The following is a 21,945-nucleotide window of genomic DNA, read 5'->3' as shown; positions in this document are numbered from 1 at the left end:
AGAGTTCATGATTTGGGGAAGGTAGCAAAGAACAGTGTAACCTTGCCAAACAGTGCCAAATGCAGAAATTATTTGGGACAGGCATAAACCTTAACTCTTCCTTGTTTTTACCTCAGCTTTATTTTCTTTCATATTTTCTCAGTCTACCAGTCTGCCCCCCAATCCCTATGCCTGTGTCCAAGGCATCTGGCAGAGAACATGGCCTCTTTTTCTTCAAAACTCTCCTCATCTAAACCTTCCACCAGTCTTGCCATGGCAGGAGAAGAACGCTTTTATTTTATGAAGGATGCTGTGCCACTTATGCTAACAAAGTGAGAGCTTCCCAAGACAGGGTGCCGCGGTGTAATTACACAGAATAATGTGACAAAGTAGGAAAAAGGAGAAAAAAGACTAATGAAAGCATTGTTCTGTGGTATATCCATCAATATTGGGTGTATGCCCCGTTGCATGTGACATTTAAATTTGCAGTACAGTTATGAACAGGGTAGGGAACAATCCTGGGGCAGGCTGAGAGAATAAGCTGTCTCTATCTGCAGTGACTTAAGGCGATTTCTCAGTGTGGTGGCCTGGGTTTCTATGTTACACCAGGGCTAAAGGCACAAAATTGCTCAAAACAGAGTTTAACTTTGTAATTTACATTATATGCAATTTCTGACATACTTTGCCTGGGTGTCAGAGAGGGCTTCTGTGCTGGCCATCGCTTTGAGAAAATGTCAGTATTGGATGTGAAAAACAGAAGGAAATGCCAGCTTATACTTGATATGGCTGGTGCTTTAGCCCTTAAAATCATTTGGTGTTTAGAGTACTAGTTAGAATAAAAGTGGACTTAGATTATCAATGGCACATGTGAAACAACAGCCAGCGGAGGCTATCATACTCACAGCCAGTGGTACTAGAGTGCAAATTGCTTCTCTTGCCATGGAAACAAGGGGTCCTTTATTCAACTCTAAAACTAAGGCCAATTTTACTAAAATTTTTGAGTGCTCCTAAAAATACTTGAGACAGGAAGAAATAAATCAAAGAAAAAGTAAGTAATCCTTAGGTCTTTTTAATTTAGAATTGTCTGTAGAATTTTTTAAGAACCCTTTGCTAGCCTTTCATTACTTTCATGTCTTTTCATAGCATCTTATAGATGTTTTGCCCACTTCTCCAAAGCTCTCTATATTTCTCCTTCTTGTTATGGAAGAAGGAAAAAAAGAAAATAAAGATATTGTTTGACAGAAGTTCCATTATTTCTCTTTAGCAGTTACAGCTTTGTGACTTGACCTTTGGGTGAACCGAGCTATATTGAATAAAACAATTTCCCTGAGTGTTTCTGCAGAAATCATCAGCACAGAAATACAGTATCATCATTTGCGAGTTAAATCTCCATAGAGATGTGGGTAGTAATCCACTATTACTAAGAACTTTTTGAGTGTCTTTTTGGAGAATGAAAAATAAGACTTACTCTTTATGTAAGATTTGATACATTTGGGTGATTGAAAGGTTGATGCATTGAACTATTTCTTTATTCACAACTAGAAATATCACAAGGATTGTTAGTCTATTTTTTTGAAGAAAGCTATAAATTGCCTTAAAAAACATTCTTTCCAGAATGTGCTCCATTGGCTTTTCTATCCCTGATAGGGTCTCTAGCTCTCTTATTTCTCATTTTATTCTAATTAAAGAATTATCTCTAAGTCTTAAGTTCATTCGCTACCTAGTGAGTAAGTTCCATAATTCTGGAATATAAGAGGATACATCTTGTCGCTCACAGGCGTTCCTCTGGAACCATCAAGTCTATAAAGATGCTTTTCAAGGGAGTACAAAAGGTTGCTTGGAGTATTACTTTACTGCCATGGCTGTCATTTATCAGCAAAGCCTTCAGGTGCCACAAATTCATTTCCCTAAGAATGTCTCTGAAGTATTTATACTTCAAGACTAGATAAAGAAAAGGTAAGGAGAAACAGAAGATGAGATTACAGATGTTTTGTCAGAGTGCATGAAACACAGTGGCTGGGAATGTGAAGAGGAGCAGTTTGTAGGACTGTTGCAGTTGTTGGTGTGGAAGGCTCAGGATCTTGAATATTGTGTGATATCATGTGTTAACCTCAGTGATTTAGGTGAAGCTGGAGACTTGAACAGTCTGACAAACAATTTTAGGTTATCTTAAAAAATAAAATATAATCTCCAAATCTCCTTTATAAGTGGAAAGGCTCTTTGCATCATGCAGTAACAAGCTGTATGCTCAAATAAAATATGCAGGAGGGTTTTGGACTGTATATGTTAAACAATAGATCATAAAGTAATAATAGTAATAATGAGGTTACCTGCTCAGAGCAGGTTTTCTGGTGTTCTCTAAGCTCCTGTGGTCTGTAAAAAAAAATCTTACTATGGCAGCTGTCTGACACTGACGCAGGTGTTTACACGTGAAAGGCCTGCAAGGAGGTGGATTAATTGCAGCCAATGGCCCTGTGCAGACCCTTCTTTCCCACAAGTAGCATCTGCATGGGATGAGTCTCTGTCAGTTTTTCCCACCACCTTGATTCTGTGTAAGTGATTATACTCTATTGGAAAAGCAAGGTGAAATGTGATCATCTACATTGCAATTTCTATCCCTATGAAGAACTTTCTGTCTCTCTCTGCCTTGATTTGTGCTTATTAGGCAAAGCAGAAAAGACACTGAGAGATGCCCAGCCTAGAAGAACCATTTCCTCATCATTAGGACACTGTCAGGTCTTTGATCAGAGGTCAGGAAAAGCAATACATCCTATAACTGAGGAACTGGACCATCTTTGTTTACTGAAGAATCTTCTCTCCCTTTAGCTTTGGACAGACCTTCCCATGCATGATAAACTTATTGCCAGGCAAGTGTCTTTGAAATGGATCCATTTAAAAAGCAAGTTATTTTTCATGAATCAGCATTTCCCACTAATTAATACAAATAGAACTGGCAAGCCATAATTAGGTCTTACCATAGCCAGAATTTCCAAGATCGGCATCTGTGTCGTGCCAGTGTTTCTGTCTTGCTTGTTCTGGTGCTGCTAGTAGCATAGCTGTTGGCACAACACCACGAGATGTAACAATTACAGTGCTAATAAAACTTTTTTTTTCTTCTTTTCATTACAACTATTAAACAATAGAGGTAAAGTTACCTAATGTCAACCTAATTATACCTTTTTCTATATTCCTTTTCTAAATTACCACTTCAGATTGCTTCTTGAAATAACTGCATTTCCTGTGTGTGAGATGCTAACAACTAAGCACGCCCATTTAGCTAAAGGCTTTGTAGCACGTGGTGAATTTAGCATTATGCAATGTTTCTGTATTGCAGGGTCAATGGAGTGAGGTGAAGCCTATGCCACGGGAAACCACTGCTCCTGATAGGCAGACCCAACATGCATCTCTCAAAAAATTCCATTCAAATGAAAATAAGTGATTGACATCTGTCACCCTGTGTCCAGGGTCAGCATCAAAGGTAGCTGCAGCATGCATTCAGTGCCTAGGGACAGATGTCCCCATTACAGGTCCTTCAGCTGCACAGACTGCTGATCATGCCAAGAACTGAACTGAAGGAGTGACTGAGCAGAGACGAGCTGATCTCCCTCACCCCCTTCTTCCCCCAGAGTGTATGTGGGCAATAACTCCTTGTGCCTCCTCTCCCTCCACTCCAGGCACTTCTTTTAATGTATATTCTTTTTTACTGGCACAGGCAAATTAAAAAGAAAAAAAATTGAATCCAGAACATTCAAAAGATAAGGAAAATTGTACAAGATGACTGGATAGGTATTAAATTTCACTTTGAAACTGGCAATTTTGAGGAGACCATTACAGCATATCTGATATTTTTTAATAAACTGTCATCTGTACAGTATTTTCCGCATTAAAAAAGAAAATAATCCTGCCTTAGACTTGATAGAGTTTCATCTATAGTAGCATGGGGAAGTGATGCTTTTCTTTTCATGCCTTGGGGCTTTGATAGTTGTTTCATTAAATCAGAGTTCTGTCATTGCCTCTGTGAAGAGAGGAACTAGCCTGGTTTACATGCTCCTTCCCTTCCCTCCCCTTTTTAAAACAGTAAAAAGCAGATTTGCGCGAGATAAAGAACAGACTAAGAAAACAAATCCTATTCAGAAAATTCCCCATAACTTACTTAATTTCTCAATTACACTAATTAAAAAGAACCATAATAAGAGATTGTGTATTTTGTGGCAATTGAAAGGAAATGTTTAATTATTGCATGTAAGTAAAATGACAGGTTAAAGCATTCTTGGAATCAACAGTGCTCTTTGGGAGGTACTTAGTGAAAAATAGATAGTAAACAGACGATAGTTTTTAGGCTAAACAAATCACTTCAGTTCCATCTCATGATAAAGAACTATAAAAGTGAACCTGTCATACCAGTCATCAGGAAACTTACTTTTTATTTTGATCTATGGTTGATTATAAACTAGTTTTTTTCCTTCTGTGAAAATCCCTGTATGCTAAGCAGAGTAGCAGTGAAGAAAGCAGATTGTAGAAATATCCCTGGATTCATAGTGAGTTCAGCCATTCAACGACTGTGGGACAGACAGGTGAGCTTACTACTTTGCCGCTACTGAAATAAGATAACCAAACGGTTGATTGGTAGGTTCACTGTTTGGTGTCTTTTCTGAACACAACCAGATCTCTGGTCATTTGAGAACCATCTGTGCTTACTCATTTTTGGTATACGGTTGTCATCACAGATAATCATCCTATAAGTAAATGTTAAGGCTAGCGCTAACTTGAAGTTTGACCAAATATTTGGTTAGAGATTGTCCTTTGGTGCCTCGACAGTCAGATCAAAAGTTCAGCTGGCTCATTAAATAACCTGCCATTGTAGACCAGAGGACTACGCATAAATGAGAAGTGTTTGTGAAATGGAAGTCATTCCTTTTTCCAATGTGTTTGGGGGAACACGTACAAGAGAGGGACAGGGATTTGAGTCTTGTCCCCATTTGAAACATGGAGATATTTCGGCATGCAAAACCTTTCTTTCTTTTCCTAATAATCCCAGTCAAAGCTAGGATGAAAAGGATTTTAAAAGGATGAACTGCACAAACACCAGACATACAGTAACCCTTGCAAGGGGTGCAGCAATGTTTCTTAACTCCTGGTTGAATTTCCAGTGGAGGACAAGAGTCCCCTTTGGCCAAGCACATGGAAACCAGCTGCAGCCCTCCAGTGAGTATGGAGTAGGAGCCTAAAGAGATTATTTTTAATATTGGGACAGAAGCAATGAGTCCACTCCTGTACAGGTAAAAAAACCTGTTGTCGTATGGAAGAGAATGAGTGCTGCAAATATCAAATACATAGTAGGAGCTACTGAAGATAATGCTTTTAAATATTAGGTGAGACTGAACAGAAGTTGAGCTTAAATACTTTAGGAATATTTATCCAGAATTCTTTATAGCTTGGGAAGGTGTTTTTGACATTTCTCTCCTTTCTGTCCTCTGGTAATCTAAAAACCATTCAGGTTGTCAACTAAGGGCAGTAGGTAAAAGCTTAGACCTATGCTGTGTTTGCATAACATGAGGGCTTTGCAATAATGAGGAATACTCATTAGTGAGGTAGGATTCCCTTACTGTAGAAGAGAGCTGATCAGTGATCATGTTCTCCACTCTGTTGTAGCTGCCAGTAGCTGAAGCTCCAGGCAAGGGGCATCAACGCAGCTAATACAGAGCAGCAGACCCACTATATTATTGTTTGGTTCTGTAACTGTGAATCGAGGCACGCAAACAGTTGGTGAATGGATTGTATGACTGACAACTGCAGAAAAGAGATAATAACTTCAGAGACCTTTTATCACCCAGCTGACAGGTTCATTGAATAGCACTGTTTGCAGTCTGAGATGGAAAAGATTCATATAACAGTATCCTGCAGTATCTACATGCCCTGCCCAGACTCCCACAGTCAAACAATGGCTGGGCCAAAAATAGGGGTTCCCCATCTTTTGGGAGCAGGAATACTGGTTTTACCTCATTTACACCACTGTGTGTCAGGAGTAATGCTTGCAGCTGGTGACACGCTAAGGAGTTAAAGAAGAGAAAAATACAAGGTTCTTGGAATAAATGTGACGAGAAATTTGAATTGAAAATCTGTTAAATAGCCATTAATAAATATAAGCTATGCAATTCTTCTCATTCCTTTCCCACTAATCTGTAACTTAATGCCTTTTATTATTATTTTAACATAGAAGCCACTTACAAAGTTACACTGGAAGTTCTTGCAAAAGGAAGAAAAATGTAGCCTGCTGTCTATGATTGTCTGATGTTATTCAAATTCTTCCTGGGAGAATTGAGCCTCAGGGACTTTTTTCAGACATTATTTTTATTTATACAAATTAGATTATTCATTCAGCAAACAGAAGCAATATCATGTGATATCTAGACATACAACCATGCAGCTCAGCTAGTGAGTTGGAACTATTGAATATTGGGTTAAGAGATCATTTTAAAAGCTTGTAAACAATCTATTATCTAATTTCTCAAACAACTGAGTGAAAAAAGCAAATTAATTTATTGCTTCCTATGAGAGGGAGATGGGTATCATAAAAAGGGGGAAATGTGCCATATGAAATTGCACATTCTGTTTTTTGGTGGGGAGGGACGACATGTAATTTGTACATACTATTTTAATAGTGTTGCATAATAGAATATATGGAATTTAATTGAAACAGCTTATAAAGTGCTTTAGCAAAGAGGCTGCCTAAAATACTCAATGTTTTCATTCAAAATAGTACCTTTAAATGGAAGTTATGTATTTTCATTTTGTGTTCTTTGCACAGAATTTTGCAAATCTTATCCCTTTAATCTTAAAAAGTATATTTTGCTGAAAGATTGTTTTTAAAAAGTGATGTTACTCTTTTTTCAGAAGGCGAAAAACTGTTCCCCTTCATATTCTTTCAGTACTCATTCATTGCACTTGCAGTTATCCTTCTGCTGCAGAATGAAATCTCAACAAATGAAATAATATATTGCTTAAAAATTAATTGCCTGTGAATTTTTGGTCAGACGAAACTTCAGTTGGCATTTTTTATATTCCCTCTTCAATGTAATTTGAATGATAAGTCAACATTCAGTTGAATACTAAATTTAAGCATAGTAGACATTACAGATACTTCTGTGAATTGTAAACCAGAATGTTATTTTGATAGGTTTCATTTTTAAACAGGAAAGTTTCCTGCATAGTTAATAGTTTGTGTAATTCCATGATTATTTGCTTTCCAAGTCCACTTAGGCATGTGAATAATTTTGAGAAAGAGGCAATAAAACCTCTCGTGTAGTTAATGTGGCAAAGCCTCTACCCAGCTGCAGTTCATTGCAAATGTGTGATCATCGTTCAGTTCTGTCAATGTCCATACAGCTTTTGTTACCTCCAGAGCTATGTATTAGCACTGCTTGAGGGGGAGGTGGATATTTCTAATACCAAACACACTTTCCACAAAGCAAAATTTTCCACCAAAACCATTAACCTTTCCACACTCCAAGAAAATTATATCCATTTTCCTTTTTAAAAAATAAACAGCACCAAAATCAATGAAACAAACAAACAAACCCCCCCCAAAATACATAATTTTGTTTTAGCTTAAAACATTTTACATTTTGTTTTGGATAGCTTCCATGTTAAACTGTATTTGCTTAAACAACCATTGCAAATGGCATCCCTCATGTTCTGTATCTCAGGATCCCTGTTGAACCTCTCTTTTCCTGCAATGTCGTCTGTCTGGTACCTCCTGCATAGAAGTGAGGGGCCTAGAACTCCATGAATAAGCAAATTAATGTCAATGTTTAGATGCTTTGAAACAATTCCCTCTCTCCCCTGCCCCCTGCCCCAAACTACATCAGAAAGTTTTTCACTCTTTTCTTCACTGAAAAAAAAAAAAAATATAAAAAAAATCTGTAGGTAGAAAATAAAATCTTGTGCCCAGCAAAGTGAAGGACAAGAGGAGAGACAAAGCTCCTTGTTTCCTTCAGCTCCTTTCAAAGCCTTAACAGCACAATAGCACAGAGAAAAATGATTTTGACATCAATGATACCTGCTTATATTTTGTGGGAAGTGCAGGAATTACATTTCAACCCCTGGGGTGTAAACCCAATGAACTTTCACAGGGATTAAAAAATACTGGAAAATTGTTTCATAACATTGTAAGCTGTGTGTTTATAGAAATGCTCTACCAAGAAAAAGCTATTTGGACCATATGAAAATATTGGGACTCTGCCTTTTTATTCAACACTTACTTGAAAACCTATTAAGATGAGCTGGTTTTTGAAATGCTATATGCTCTGCCAGGTAAGATAACTGACAGTCACCTGAATCATGTGCCTAGTCACTACTAAAAAGTTAGTCAGGGGAGAAATTTTATAATTATATTGCTTTATTAGAATTAAATCCTTTATACATCAGACCGTTTTGTAGTTCAGTGCATTTTGTCAGTTGTTATTCAGTGATGCGTTGGCATACTAACTGCCTTTCCCTTTTAATCAGATAGAACCTCATTTATTGCACTTCCAATGTAGAGGACCCATCTGCTTTTTTCCATAAGTCTGAAACACAAATATAAAATCCTCACTTGGCATTTGATAACTAAAGATTCATCAGTGTCTCCCTGTAGCATTCACTTTCTTCTTTTGAAAACTAAATTTATTAAATTTCTTCCTTTAAGTCTAAAATTTTAGAAGCAGAGTTATAAGGGTGAATGAACTTGAAAGTAATCCTTTAGTATTTTCCTGTTGGATCGGATACTGTATATATATGTGTATCACAATAGAAAGGTTCATATTTTAGAATCTGTAAATAAATCATTATTTTAAAATACATGGTTACAGTTGATGTTTAGCTGATTTGTCAGTGCTAGTCACTTAGACCTCCCCTAGGGTCAATGGAGAGAGAGAGAGAAGGATGACAAAGGTAAGTTTATGCCATGTATGCGAGACATGAATTTTAGAATGAGATTAATTGCCCCTTGTTATATCTCTGTCTGGTTATGAGAAAGGAGTCAGGGTAACTGGTTTAAATTATACACTTGACTTTTAGAAAGCTGAACTAAGGCATCGCACTAAAAACTTTCCATTCTTTTTTGTCAGTTCACATTTTTCAAGACTATTTAGCACAGAAAGACAGCAGTCTTAATTTTATAATTCCAAAAGTTTCTGTTCAAAGTCCAATTTTGGTGATAGTCAAATTTGCTGCCTTTTGATTTTCTTGATTTTTTGAAAGTAGCCATAGATGAAAATTTACAAATATGAAAATCATTTAAGTATTGGGATGTATAAGGAGTTTCTGGGATCTGTTCTATGTAACAACTTCTATGTAGACCATAACGTGTCATATACACAAAACTGATTTTCTTTAGGGTATGTAGACCTCCTCCTGCTCTCACAAGCAAAGCTAGTGTAAGACAGCAATTTTCTTTTCTTTCACATGTACTGCTGCTGGTCCTTCCCCCAGTTTGGTCATGGGCCCATTGCAGGTTTTCCAGATATCAAGCTGGAACAAGCCTAGTAGAAAAATACCTAAAGGCATGATACTGTCACTAGTCTTGCATAATACCTTCAGGAGTGTGCTGATGAGTTCAATGATGATATGAACCTTAGGGTGGTATAAGGCTTCAGATGCTAATATTATAGAAAGATCAAGATACTTCATAGAAAGATTGAGTTGAGTTTTGAGAGGCGAAGTAATAAGATGAAATTCAGAATTTAAAAATCAAACGACTCGGGTACTAGTACAAGCTGCTGCTCTAAACTGGAGGATGAGGAGCACAGCAATTCCAAGTGGCAAGGAGAAAATGAGGAATCTGAGTGATGAAGCTGCTCATAGAATGACTGAAAACAACCATTTCAATGCATCTTGGTTTTCCACTAGATGGGAAAGTAATAGTAGTATGAATTATGAATTAGTGAGACTTCCTCTAAAATATTATGTACAGTTCTAGTAATTGCAGTTGGAGAAAGATGAACTGAAGTCAGAATGGATGAAAAAGATGAAGGCCAGTATGTTGTCTTCTGAACAAAAAGTAGAATAGACTACTCACATGAGGCTGAGAAGAGACATGATTCCATCTATAAACACTCCAGAGAGAAATACCAAGGAACACAAGCTTTTGGAGCTGCTAGATAATTTTGTACTAAGCATTAATTGATTTAAACTGCATCTGCGTACATTTAGATTGAAATTTTAAATAAGGTTCAGAACTATATAGAAGACCATTGAGCTTCCTGAAACAATATTCTTAAAGGATTGATGGAGAGAGAAGGTCTGGTTTTGAGATGGCTTGATTTGTTTATAAGGAGTTATGTGATCTGAGGTTTTGCAATATCAAGGGAATAAATTGAATAACTCAGGGGACCTATTTTTCCTAATGTAGTTTAGAAACCATGCAGAATTTTGATGGTTTTTTGCTTGATGTTCATTATTTAGAAAGGCTTCAATCTTGATCAAATTGCCTCCTCTCACCTTTCTGCTCCTTCTCAGTGAGTTAAATCTGCATATTGCAATGCTGCTTAGATTCTTATTTTATACATGGCAGGCAAGCAATTTCAAACCATTTTAAGAATACTGATGAGTTTATTGCATTTAAATTGTGGAACTGAACTTCCTTAATTCAGCAGAAGGATTTTACAAATTACTGCTGCTTTCTTTTTACATTTGTAATCAGTATATAGGGGTTTTTTTTTACATCACATTGAAAAGTTTGTATTCGTAAGGCTGTGGCTCTGATTGGATGTAAACCTCCAATAAAGTGCTACTTCCTCTTTTTTTCCTAGCCTGTCTATATGTGATTCATTTTATATTAACATCTTGTACAGTATGTTAAAAACACAATTAAAATATTTTATTAATGTACTTTAAGGGTCAGGATTACACTTGTGGTAAAAAGAAAGAGAACCTGAACATAAACATTTTTACAGATGCTTACAGTTTTTTTGGGGGAGCTTTCATAGAAGTGGGTCTCTGTTGCCAAGGTCAAAATCATTGTACGAAGTGCAAAAGGCATATCGTTCAAGCTGGATTTTCAAGTGGCGGTGCAGGGACCTAGGTCATTTTAAAAAAGCTAGTCAGTTATCAATGTAGTTGAGTGCTGACATTTTGGAAGAATCTGACATTGGCACTTGTTGTATTCAGGTAGTTTGGGTGTGACCAGGTCCAGGTCCAGGTACAATAAGAGAATGTCATTAGTTCATAGTTTTTAACTGATACTTTTCATGTATTTCATGTTTATATGGTTTATTGTATCAAGGACTGAATCTTAAGCTGTAAAGATTATTAGGACTCTCAGATTTTTTTCAGCTAAAAAAGGCAATTTGATTGTTATGAAATATTATGAGGAAAGGACCTGGTAGGCTCAACTTATGTACTAAAATATCTTGTGAGAGATCAACATTCAGGTTTCCATTTTACTGGTTTCATTGGGATATTGCCTGTATTGGTCTACTGTCTTATTTTTAAAATATTTTCCCTGCTTCAGTTGCAAATTGTTATGAAAAAGACCTCACTCCTCTCCTTTGTCTTTTTCCATTCCTCTTTTTTTAAGGATAACTGTAGTTTCCTAACCAACTCTACTAAGGACCTCATGTGATCAGTGTCATACTACTCACCTTTTGCTGGAGGAACATAGTAGCAGAATTTTGCTACATACAAGGAGCCCATGAATAAGATTATGGCTGAAACAACAAGAAGCAGTTATTACTGGATGATGCTTTGCAGTAAAAATCTGTGAAATACTACCTAACTTTGTAATCCACTTAGCTCTCACCTATTTCAGCAATTTTATTTGTTTATTTGTGTAGCATTTATGGGTATTTTCATTTCAGTGATGAATATAAAACACTGGGATAGAAATTACTGAAATTATGGCAGTGCAATATATAAATCACATTAATATACGTACTCATTTTAGGACAAACAATTGAATATTCACCTTGAAAAAGAGATAGGCATGGAGCAGTAAGCAGCACAGTATTTCTTCCATTCAGTGAGATATTGAATAGACCAGGAATACATAGTTGTAGCAGGTACGAAAAACAGCATCAGCATTCAAAAATACTGTTTACTTCTATGAAAATATAAGACAACATGTAACGAATTTGAGAGATAGGACGATTAAAGTGCAAAAAGAATATATGGTTTGTACAGGCCAAAAACAGAGTAGATAGTATACAGGCACAGCAGGATACAAAAATAGGTATTTGTATGAATAATAAAAGCATTTTAAATAGCATCAAGTAGGATCAGGTCTCCATATTTCAGAGTATAAGCCAGCTAATCCAGGGAAAGAAAGAAAGATGACAATCTTTTTATTTAATTGCAGTCAGCTATATCAGTATGCATTAAGAAGTTTTTTAAAGCAGTCTGAAAGCATTTGATTACCAGAAAACATTTTGAGGTTAACTGGACCATGTTTAGGATTTTATGGAAATAAAGTCACTTGTGTGTAGTAACATTAGATAAAACAACAATGTTCTCATTTTAAAACGTTTATCTTAGCTTTCCTTTGTCTTGCCATGTCTTCATCCAGCGCAGGCTCTGATGAATAGCCTGGATGCCTCTTTCTCTCCTCAGAAACCAAAGTTTTCTGTTGCTTTTAGAGGCCTCTGACATCCCTTTAGATGTGCACGCATGGAGTCCCTTACTAAACAGTCCTCCCTGGAAAATGAAGTCTTCCTTGTGTCAGGCAGGACCAAGTATGGAAAGGCAATTTGAAATTAAAAAGAGAGTTTTAACACAGTCGTTTATATTTTGAATGTAGTCTGGTGCTTCCCATGTGCCATAACAAAAGGAAAAAAAAAAAAAAGGAAAAGAAATTAAAGTCAGTTTTGAGGGAACTTGCTGTGGCTCTGAAAATTATTTCACGCAGATGTAAGCACCAAAGGTGCTTTAATGAATGTGGACTTAAGCCATCTCTTTTCTGGATAAAGCAAAACAAACAAGAAAACAACAACCAAACAAACCCCTAAAACCAAACCAAACCAAAACAAAAAAAAACCATGCAAACCAAAATTTTCAACCTGGAAGGGAAGAGATACAGGATACAGTGTAATGAGAAGAGTCAGAGAGAAATTATTCCACTCATATAAAGATGCAGGTTCAAGTGTCAGGTCTGATGGATGACTCAGGATCAGTTACAGCTCTTTTAAATATGATTAAAATACAAAGTTTTGACAAAATTTAACTTCACTGACAATTTTATCAACTTCATATGTAAAATCACACTTAGAAAAATCAGGGGAAGAAGCTACTGAATTTTCATTTTTATTCAAGGGATTCACGGTGCTAATGAGAATTTTTAAACCTTTTTGACATGTTTTTTTTTTTCCCAGAAAATAGTTCATTTCTCTTTAAGTTATGTGCATTTTTTTCATGAGTAAAAAAACCAACAAAATTCATTATAATTATTTAAAAGTGAAAAACATCTCCAGTTCTAACCATTATTGATATCTGTGATACCCATAGAGAAAATATTCTTCAGAACTAACTTGGAAAAATTAGTGTTTTATTACACGAAATGAGCAAGACCATATTAATTTTGCTCTCTTTGCATCTTCATTTTAGCACAGTTTTTTGCAACTGGCATGTGACACATCACAGTGATATATAGCATGCTGAAAAAATGAACTTGCTTTTCTGAGAAATAAACCAGCAATCATTACTTGGACTGAGTTAGTGGAAGATATCAGTTGCTGAAGAAAAGAGTGTTAGGAGTTTTGAGGGAACACTTCACGTGAATGCTATGACAGAATGTCAAGAAGGGAGCAGTAGTAGCATGAATGATACAGAATATGAGTGAAAATGACACCGAGAAAGATTAAGAAAAGATTTATTACAGGGTGATAGTGATAGTATACTGTACACTCACAGGGTCAGATAATTTGACATAGGAAGAGACCTTGATAGTATTTTAGATGGTTAAATATTTCTTGGAATTGTGGGAGACTTTAACTTCCTTCTTGTAGATTTTTTAAAGAAAATGTTGCTAATATGCAGCTGTCCCTATTATTCTGTGTGTTACTAATTTGGAAACATTTTAAGATACACCAGTGATAAGCACTACCTTCCTACTAGTTTTATTTTTTCTGTTTCCCTAAAATTCTCATGTGTAAGCATAAACCCTGGTATAGAAAAGAACTCGGGTGTGTGGGAGAAAGCACCTATTCAAATAACAGCACTAATGAAAGGGAGCAGTGTAAACTGCTGGCAAAGCAAATTGCTTTTAGCATGAATGTTCTCTTATTCAAGGTCATTCTGGTATAAAAGTCCTTTGCAGCTCTCCTACAATATACATCTCAATGAATGTCTATTTTTTCTTAACAAGGATTACTCCTCATTAGTGTTGCTCAAGCACATTTGTATGCAAATAAGATTGGGTAGAGGGGTGCAGCCCCTGTGCTAGGGAGCACAGTGAAGTCCCTTCCCTGCCCATGTGTATGTACTACAACACGACACACGTTACGTATCCTTACATGGGGCCACAGCAATGGCAGGCTGGACACAGACACAAAGGGGACATTGCGCAGTGCATCTTCTCCTTGGCTTTGCTGCAGAAAAGCTGGAGCGCTGCACAGCAGCTAGGGCTATGTGGCCACCTTGGTGAGGTATGTGGAGCACTGGGCAATCTCATGTCCTTTCCCTCTAAGTAAATCTGTGCCTAGATTAGCTGCGACTGATTAGTAGGGTAATTTTAGAAACAATAATTTGTTTGTGCTAGAGCATGTCTGTCTTCTGGTGACCCACAACTCTGATTCAAACCCACAATGTATGGATAAATTTCTCCGTATCAGAACAGAAACTGATGATGAGCATGCAAATTTAAATCTCGCTTCTAAAGGATGGGGGTGAAGAATTCTTGCTTCAGAGGTGCAAAATAGCTGTACAGAGGTTAAATCAGACTTACATATTCATCATACATTGTTAAATAGTCCCATGCAAAATTACTTTCCTCTTATTTGTGGAATGCATGTTGTACACATGGCCTCATCTAATCTTATGCCACTTTGCAAAGCAAAAACTAATTTCAGTTCCAGAGGATGGAGCAGCCTTCAGTTATACAAGTTAAAGGATATGTGCTGCAGTTCATAAGGAGTGCATGTACATTATAAATTCATGTAATTGCTCTACAGAGATGCTGATCCTAATTAAGACTTCATTGGCTTTTTCACTGAAAACAGTTAAAATTGCCTAATTAAGCATGAAAAAATGAATAAAAAAATTAAATGAAGACTCTTTACAGAAGTAAACCAAGTTTCTGCCAAGTTTTAACTCACTTATAAGCCTGGGAGGGGTTTTATCCTCTTCAACTGAGAGAAGGAAGGGAGTTCTGAGGGGCAAAAGCCTTGGTCAGGTGGTACTTGTCCATTCGTGGTACAGGCAACTTCTCCATTTTGTGGGTCTGAGATGTATCACATAGTTTAGTACAGTACAACTCTGAGTATGTTAGTTTGGGACTTTCTTTTCTGAAAATTATGCTATCCAAAAAGGCTTCTGAAGAAGGGATGCAAACAAAGCAGAAGACAGGACAGAGGACTAGTAGAAACAAGGAAACCAAATGCGCAAGGTAAATGAAGTGAGATCCTCTGAGTCTCCTGGGTCTTGGCATCTCTCTCTTCCCCCACTTTCTATTTCCTGATGTCATGCTTATTTTTCCAGTTCACTTCTCTTTTCTCTTCATTCCTCCTGAGGAATGCTTTCTACTTCAGTATTTCCACAGATTTTAACTTTGTTCTTCAGTCACTTTATAAGCATACACAACATTAATATGTTGCATATTAATACAGCATAGCCAGTTTCTGAAATTTCATACCTTAAACTCTCTCTGAATGCAGCACTAGAGATGTAGATGGACACTGTGTACAGTTTCCCTGTCTGCCGCATGGAATGAGCTAAAAATGGTGTTGATGTACTTTCACAACTTCTGTATAGCTGGGAATTTAGGGAACAAAGTGTGACAAGTGTGAGGGTTTGGCTACTAAAACTTACATATTGATGTGGATATTAGCATCACCACTAAAGACAGTTTCCGTAATTTCTAGTTGTGCTGCCACGTGAGTAATACTAAATTAACTAATATCTGTGTGAGGATTCTCTGACATATGAATAAAATGTTGTCTTTATGAAATATGTAAAGCTTAAGTGGATACTTGAATAAGTTTTCATTTTGTAGGTGCCTTTAGATAGTAAAAAAGTAGGGGTTTTTTTCTGATTCTTCCTTTTATTGTCCTGACAGTACAAACAAGTGGAACAGTACATGTCATTCCACAAGTTACCTGCTGAAATGCGCCAGAAGATCCATGATTACTATGAGCACCGCTACCAAGGCAAGATCTTCGATGAAGAAAACATTTTGAATGAGCTCAATGATCCCCTCAGGGAGGTAAGATTAAAGTATTTGAGTAGTTCTTCATGGTACAGAAAAGTTTCCTGTGTTTGCTGCTTCTTTGTTGAAATGCTCTTTCTGATTCTATTATGTAACATTTAATCTCATTTGACCTAGTCAATGAATGACCAGGAGAATGAATTTTGTATTAGATCGACACAAAGAAATAAGCAGATTTACACTCTATTCTGAACCAGTCTGTCAGAGTTACTGCCACACAAGGATGTCAAAGAGTAAAACCCCATCGTTAATTGTTAAGAGAAACTCATGGTTTTCTGCCATTCTTTAGAACAGATGGGCACTGGACTAGAATAGTCCTGGATGAAAGGTTTTTTTCTGCTCTCCCTACTTGCTAACCACGCATCTGTGCAGATGAAACCACTGAAAGCCACCAGTGAAGGGAGAACTGCTTTGTTTGATTCTGTGAAGTAGCATCATTGGACAAGATGGTCTCTACTCGAGATGGGGAAGCTGGAATATGATATACAAGCCATTAAAAATCTCTTTTGTTAAAACTGTAGTCTGTATTCCAGTTTGGTGGTTTATGTCATGTCATGTCATGTCATGTCTGGAAGCAAGGTGCTTGTGTGGGAGGAAGGCAGCATTCATCTTGTTGTAATAGAGGTAGCTGCTTAATGGGAATATAAACCTGACTGTCTTCTGTTGGGTGGTGCTCATGCCTGACCTACTCAAGGATGTTTGTATTATCAGTTGGCCGATACCCTCTACTGAAAGGAGGAAAAAAAAACAGAGAAGAATGAAGTTGAATAATTTAGAGAAGAAAGCATAAACAGGGAAAAGAGAAAAGAAACAAGAAAAGGGGACAGTAAAGGAGGAGCAATCTGATAGGTGATGAAACCTGTGTAATTTTCAGTGATATCAAGTAATGCTTTGTAGTATCCTCTGCTATGGGATGAGTGGTGCTGAATACATGCCTGTGTGTACATATATATATATTGAGTCTACTTTTTGATGTATATATATATGTGTGTATATATATATATAAACCCACCCAACAGAGCACAGGATGACATCTGTACTTTTGGAAAGATATGTCAAGGTTGAGGGTTTTCTTTAACAAGTTTCATCGCATGAGAAGAGCATAGGTCTGTGATGTGTTCTCTGTATCATTGAATCCTGCTTTTTGTTGTGAAGGGAAAACATGTCATACAATCCATTGCCAAAATCAATCAAGCTCCGTATTTAAAACAGTTATAAGAAGCAATGTGTTGTGCATTCACGGGCTCTGAGGGCAGCTGGCACAGTTTTGCCATGTCTGTGTTATCAAAGTCCAATAGTGGCCTCCCTTCTTACAAACTGCCAGCTGGGAACGGTGAACAGTGCCCCAAATTCCTGGGTCATTGCTAGATGGTTCAAGTCAAAATCAGGCCAAACCATGATTGTTCTAACAAATTAACAATACAGCTGACTGAATTCCAGTGCCTGGGCCAAATAATTCCCTAACATAAATGTAGCCGGAGTCCTTCCATTACATTGTGAATTTGTAAGTGTTTTGGAGGGCAGGTAGAGGGCTCTGGCTTCCGCACTGCCTCTGCCAGTTTACCCTGTGGCTCCCCTCGGCAGCTTTTGACATGTCACGAGGAGAATGTACTATAAAAAACTATCATGTAGGACAGGAAAAGTGTGGGAATTATCCCTAGAGAACAGTGACAGTCAGAACATGAAACTTGACCAGTATGGAGCTTTTGTTTTGCGAAAGGAACAGAAGTGTGTACAGACACCTCAGTCACTGACATCAGAAACAGTTTCATCTATTTCCGCTTTTAAGGAAAGCATTTCTCCATAAATGAAGTCTACTACCCTTCCATTGCAAAATCTTCTTTTACTAACAACAATTTGCAGTTATGGCACGCTAATTACCCATCTTTTCCTCCTTCTCTCCTTGTTTCCTCCCTCGCTCTCAGCCTCTCTCCCTCCCTCCACTAGTTCTATCCCCTTTCCTTCCTTTTTTCTTATTGCTTAAGAGCAGCAAGGCAAATCTGGTCAAGCATAAAAAACCAAAAAGCACTTCTGGGGAGAGACCAAGCATGGAAAATTTCAAAAATTAATGAGCCACTAAAAACATGAAGTAAGAACAGAATTTCATGGAAGGAGTGGCTTCTGATTTTGCTATGATCATGCTGTACTTAGTAGGTCTTCTTTGTTCTCTGTATTATATAAGAAAAATGTATTTACTCAGCTACAATCAGTTGCACACTGCCCTGATGACAACATAGTTGTTCCAGAAAAAGATCCAAAAAAAAAGAAAGTAAGAACTGGACAGTGGCAATGCCAGAACAGGTTTCCCAACAAATCTGTCCAAATTCTGGCAGCAGTTCGTGCAGTGTGCCCTGAAAACACTATTTGGGTTTTTGCTTAGTTTAGCAGTTTCAAATTCTGTTTTAGCTGCCACTTCAGTATGTGCAGTTTGGTAGTGCAGGTAGTGGCTTTTTGATGTTACTAATGGATGATAAATTAGAGCCTTTTAAAGGCAGAACACAATTGTTTGTATGTTGGACGAGATATTCCATCTTACGTGCCAATAACCGGACAAGGCTATAACATCCAAGTGGTAGCACAGATACCCTAGCCACATCATTCAAGAATAAATATTTACTGCATTTCTTAAGTTTTTAATGAATCCTGCATTTTATTATACTTCGAGTTTAGCATAAGGTAAGAATTAAACATTCAGAATCTCCACATGGCACACTTAGCTTGATTAACGTAGCTTCTGATGAAGACATTCAACTGAAACCATTATTTCCTCACTTACAGTAAGCAGAACAAAACAAAACACACAAACTACTGCATAATTATAGCATGAATTTAATAAAATATTGTAAAAAAAGGTGCAGTGTTTTCAGTTCTCCTTGTTCTCAGCCATTCGTTTACTGTATGAGCTGAAATTTTCTACAGCTAGACTCTCTTTAGGAGTGATGACTTTTTTGATAAAAAAAGGATGGATGTTAATTTTACTGAGCTTCTGAAAATTGTGTATGGAACATTCCTAGTAGATTGGATGATTAAAATAATGAAAAGCTAAGAAAAGTTTTGATGCATATGTGTGAGTAGCTAACTTCGCTGGGTAACAGAAATAAAGTCATGTTTATTGTGGGGAATTAACTAAGGCTTCATAAAAAAAAAGGAAAAAGAGAATCCTAACCATTTTTAAATTTTACAAGGCTCTCTCTAGGTGCTTCATAGCTAAGTAAAGCAACTGGTAGCTGACCTGTATCATTCAAGGTTAAGCTTGAATTAATAAATTCCCTTCAATGACTGGGAACTAAGGTAGACACTTATTAGAAAATGGGACTTAAAAACTTTATATTCTCCCCGGTTAAGTCAGTTGCACAATTTGGGTATATTAGTCCTGCAGTAATGTAGTTAATTGGATATCCTCAGCTCTATGCACTCAAACTGAATTAACCATGCATTGCCATATGCAGTGTGCTACTACCTGCTCATAAGGAAAGGTGCTCTCTGATAAAAGCAAAGAATTAAAGGTTTCTTTTCATTAAATTCAGAAATTTCAGTCTTACTGAAAGGTATATCCCCTTTTTCACAGTTAGACTTATCTGATAATAACTGTCCAGCCTTCTTGAGAATCAGATAGTCAGGACACTCCAGACAGTTACAATTTCAGTAGAGATGGAAGATTTTAAATTGCTTCTTCCAGGCCATGCAGGGTTGGCTTTATCAAACCTATCTGTAGCTCCATACAAGTTCTGCAGCAAGTCTGAGCTAATCATCAGGCTCTCTCTGCACATACCACGCCCCTCCCCACCCCCAAAGAAAACTTAGCTGACTAACTCAGAAAAAAGGCTATATCTTCAAACATCAGTTGACATGTGAAATAAATTTTGCCTTTAACAGCATTTGCAATTAACTATCTCCCTCCCTCATTTCTTGAGGTAGTAATTAGCAATCAGTAGCAATTAGCATGTTTCCCCTCTATAGATATCATCTCTGGTTCTTCAGCAGATGGGGATACTTGTGAAGTTCTCTAAAGTTTACATTTTTTGACTCAGAGTTCTGGCCACCTATATGCTTAAACATCATTTGGCGTCAGAAGGCCCTAGTCCCAAAAGTGGTCTTTATAAGTGTCATGACATGAAATGGAGATAGTACAGACAACAAGGAAAAAAAAAACCACACAAAAAAACCCCAAAGTTCCCACAGCTAAGAGAAATCTATTCCAAAAGGACACCTGAATTACAAAAGTTTAAAGGCATATACATAAGCAGTTTCATCTACGAACAGAGTGTAAGAAAGGTCAAAGTGGCTCACCTCTGGCATTTGTCTAAGCCACCAGCCTCACCAGCAGTGGCTGTAGGTGGATGACCACAGAAGAATGAGAACAGGGCAAGTACGGTATTTCCCTTAATGACTCTCCTAGACTCCCAATATTTTCAGTTCAAGGGTTTCTCTGAGATTGATGTGATTTGTCTACTGGGTAATCCTTAATACATATCTCTTCCAATTACTTATTTACACTCCCATTGAATCAACGTACACTCTCTCTGCAACCACAACATCCTTCGGCCGGGAGCACAGACCTGTACCCTGCTGCATGGGGAACCACTTCTGCATTTTGGGACTGAACCTGGCTCCTACTGTTTTTTCGGTTTGATGGCCATTAATTCCTGTAGCAAAAGTGATAGTACAGTCAATTCCTACCCACCCTCCACATGCCAGTTATGATTTTATAGACTTCTGTGATAACATCCTTAAACTGTATATTTTTTAAGGTAAAGAAACCTATTCTACTTAATTCTTTCTTGCATGGAAGTCAGCTCACCCTCATGATCATCCTTCTTGCCATTCTCTAAACTTTTTCCTGGCTCTACTACAGCCTTTTAGAGATGAGAGCGCCAGATCTGCAGGTAGCATACTGATTTTATAATAATACGAATAATTCCTTTCCTAATAATTCCTAACATTAATTTGCTTTTTTAATCACTGCCAACCATTGAGTTTACCTTTTAAAAATTGTAACTGTGAGCTAACTCCTAGGAGGTAATGGATACGTTATTTTATGTATTTGTCCAGGTGTATCACTTAACATTGATCTCCATCAGTAATTTCCAACCAGCCCATAAGAAGCTGCTTTTAGTTTCTTTTTAACAAGATTCTTCATATTTACACAGTGCTGTTTCTGGAATTGAGCAGAACTGTGTGAAGTTCTTGGCCTTTGTTGTTCCCATAGGGATACTGAATATAAGTAAGTACATTATGGTACCTATTACAGCCTAATGAGTCAGGTGTAAGATTCTGAAAAAGATCCTGCAGAGTGCTTAGTGTTGCATCAAGGGTGGCATTTTGTGACAGTTCTTGTAGGGGAGGTACTGTCACAACAAAATAATGGAAAACCTCCATTACTAGATTTATAATTGATAAAAGCAATTACATCTAAGTGAAAACAGGACTAAAACCAGATCAGTTTGGTACCTGTAGACAAATTGAGTATATTTTCAGAGAAACTATTTGGTCCTTTCAAAATCAATTTTAAAATTATCGATTTGGTAACCTCACTATTTTTTTCCCAGTTGTTAACCTTCTCCTTTTCCCAA

The 21,945-nt window shown here is 37.1% G+C and overlaps 1 protein-coding gene across 1 annotated transcript in view; it reads left to right on the top strand.

Annotated features, from left to right (window-relative positions):
* HCN1 (hyperpolarization activated cyclic nucleotide gated potassium channel 1) overlaps positions 1-21,945 on the top strand; it is a 207,953-nt gene that overhangs the window by 144,993 nt on the left and 41,015 nt on the right. Inside the window, exon 5 of the mRNA XM_069777633.1 lies at positions 16,223-16,369. Coding sequence (XP_069633734.1) covers positions 16,223-16,369 — 147 coding nt within the window. The remainder of the gene's footprint in view (positions 1-16,222; positions 16,370-21,945) is intronic.

The sequence above is a fragment of the Haliaeetus albicilla genome, chromosome Z, assembly GCF_947461875.1.
Source record: "Haliaeetus albicilla chromosome Z, bHalAlb1.1, whole genome shotgun sequence".
NCBI lineage: Eukaryota > Metazoa > Chordata > Aves > Accipitriformes > Accipitridae > Haliaeetus > Haliaeetus albicilla.
The sequence above is the reverse complement of the archived record's forward strand: the minus strand, read 5'-3'. Positions and strand labels throughout refer to the sequence as shown.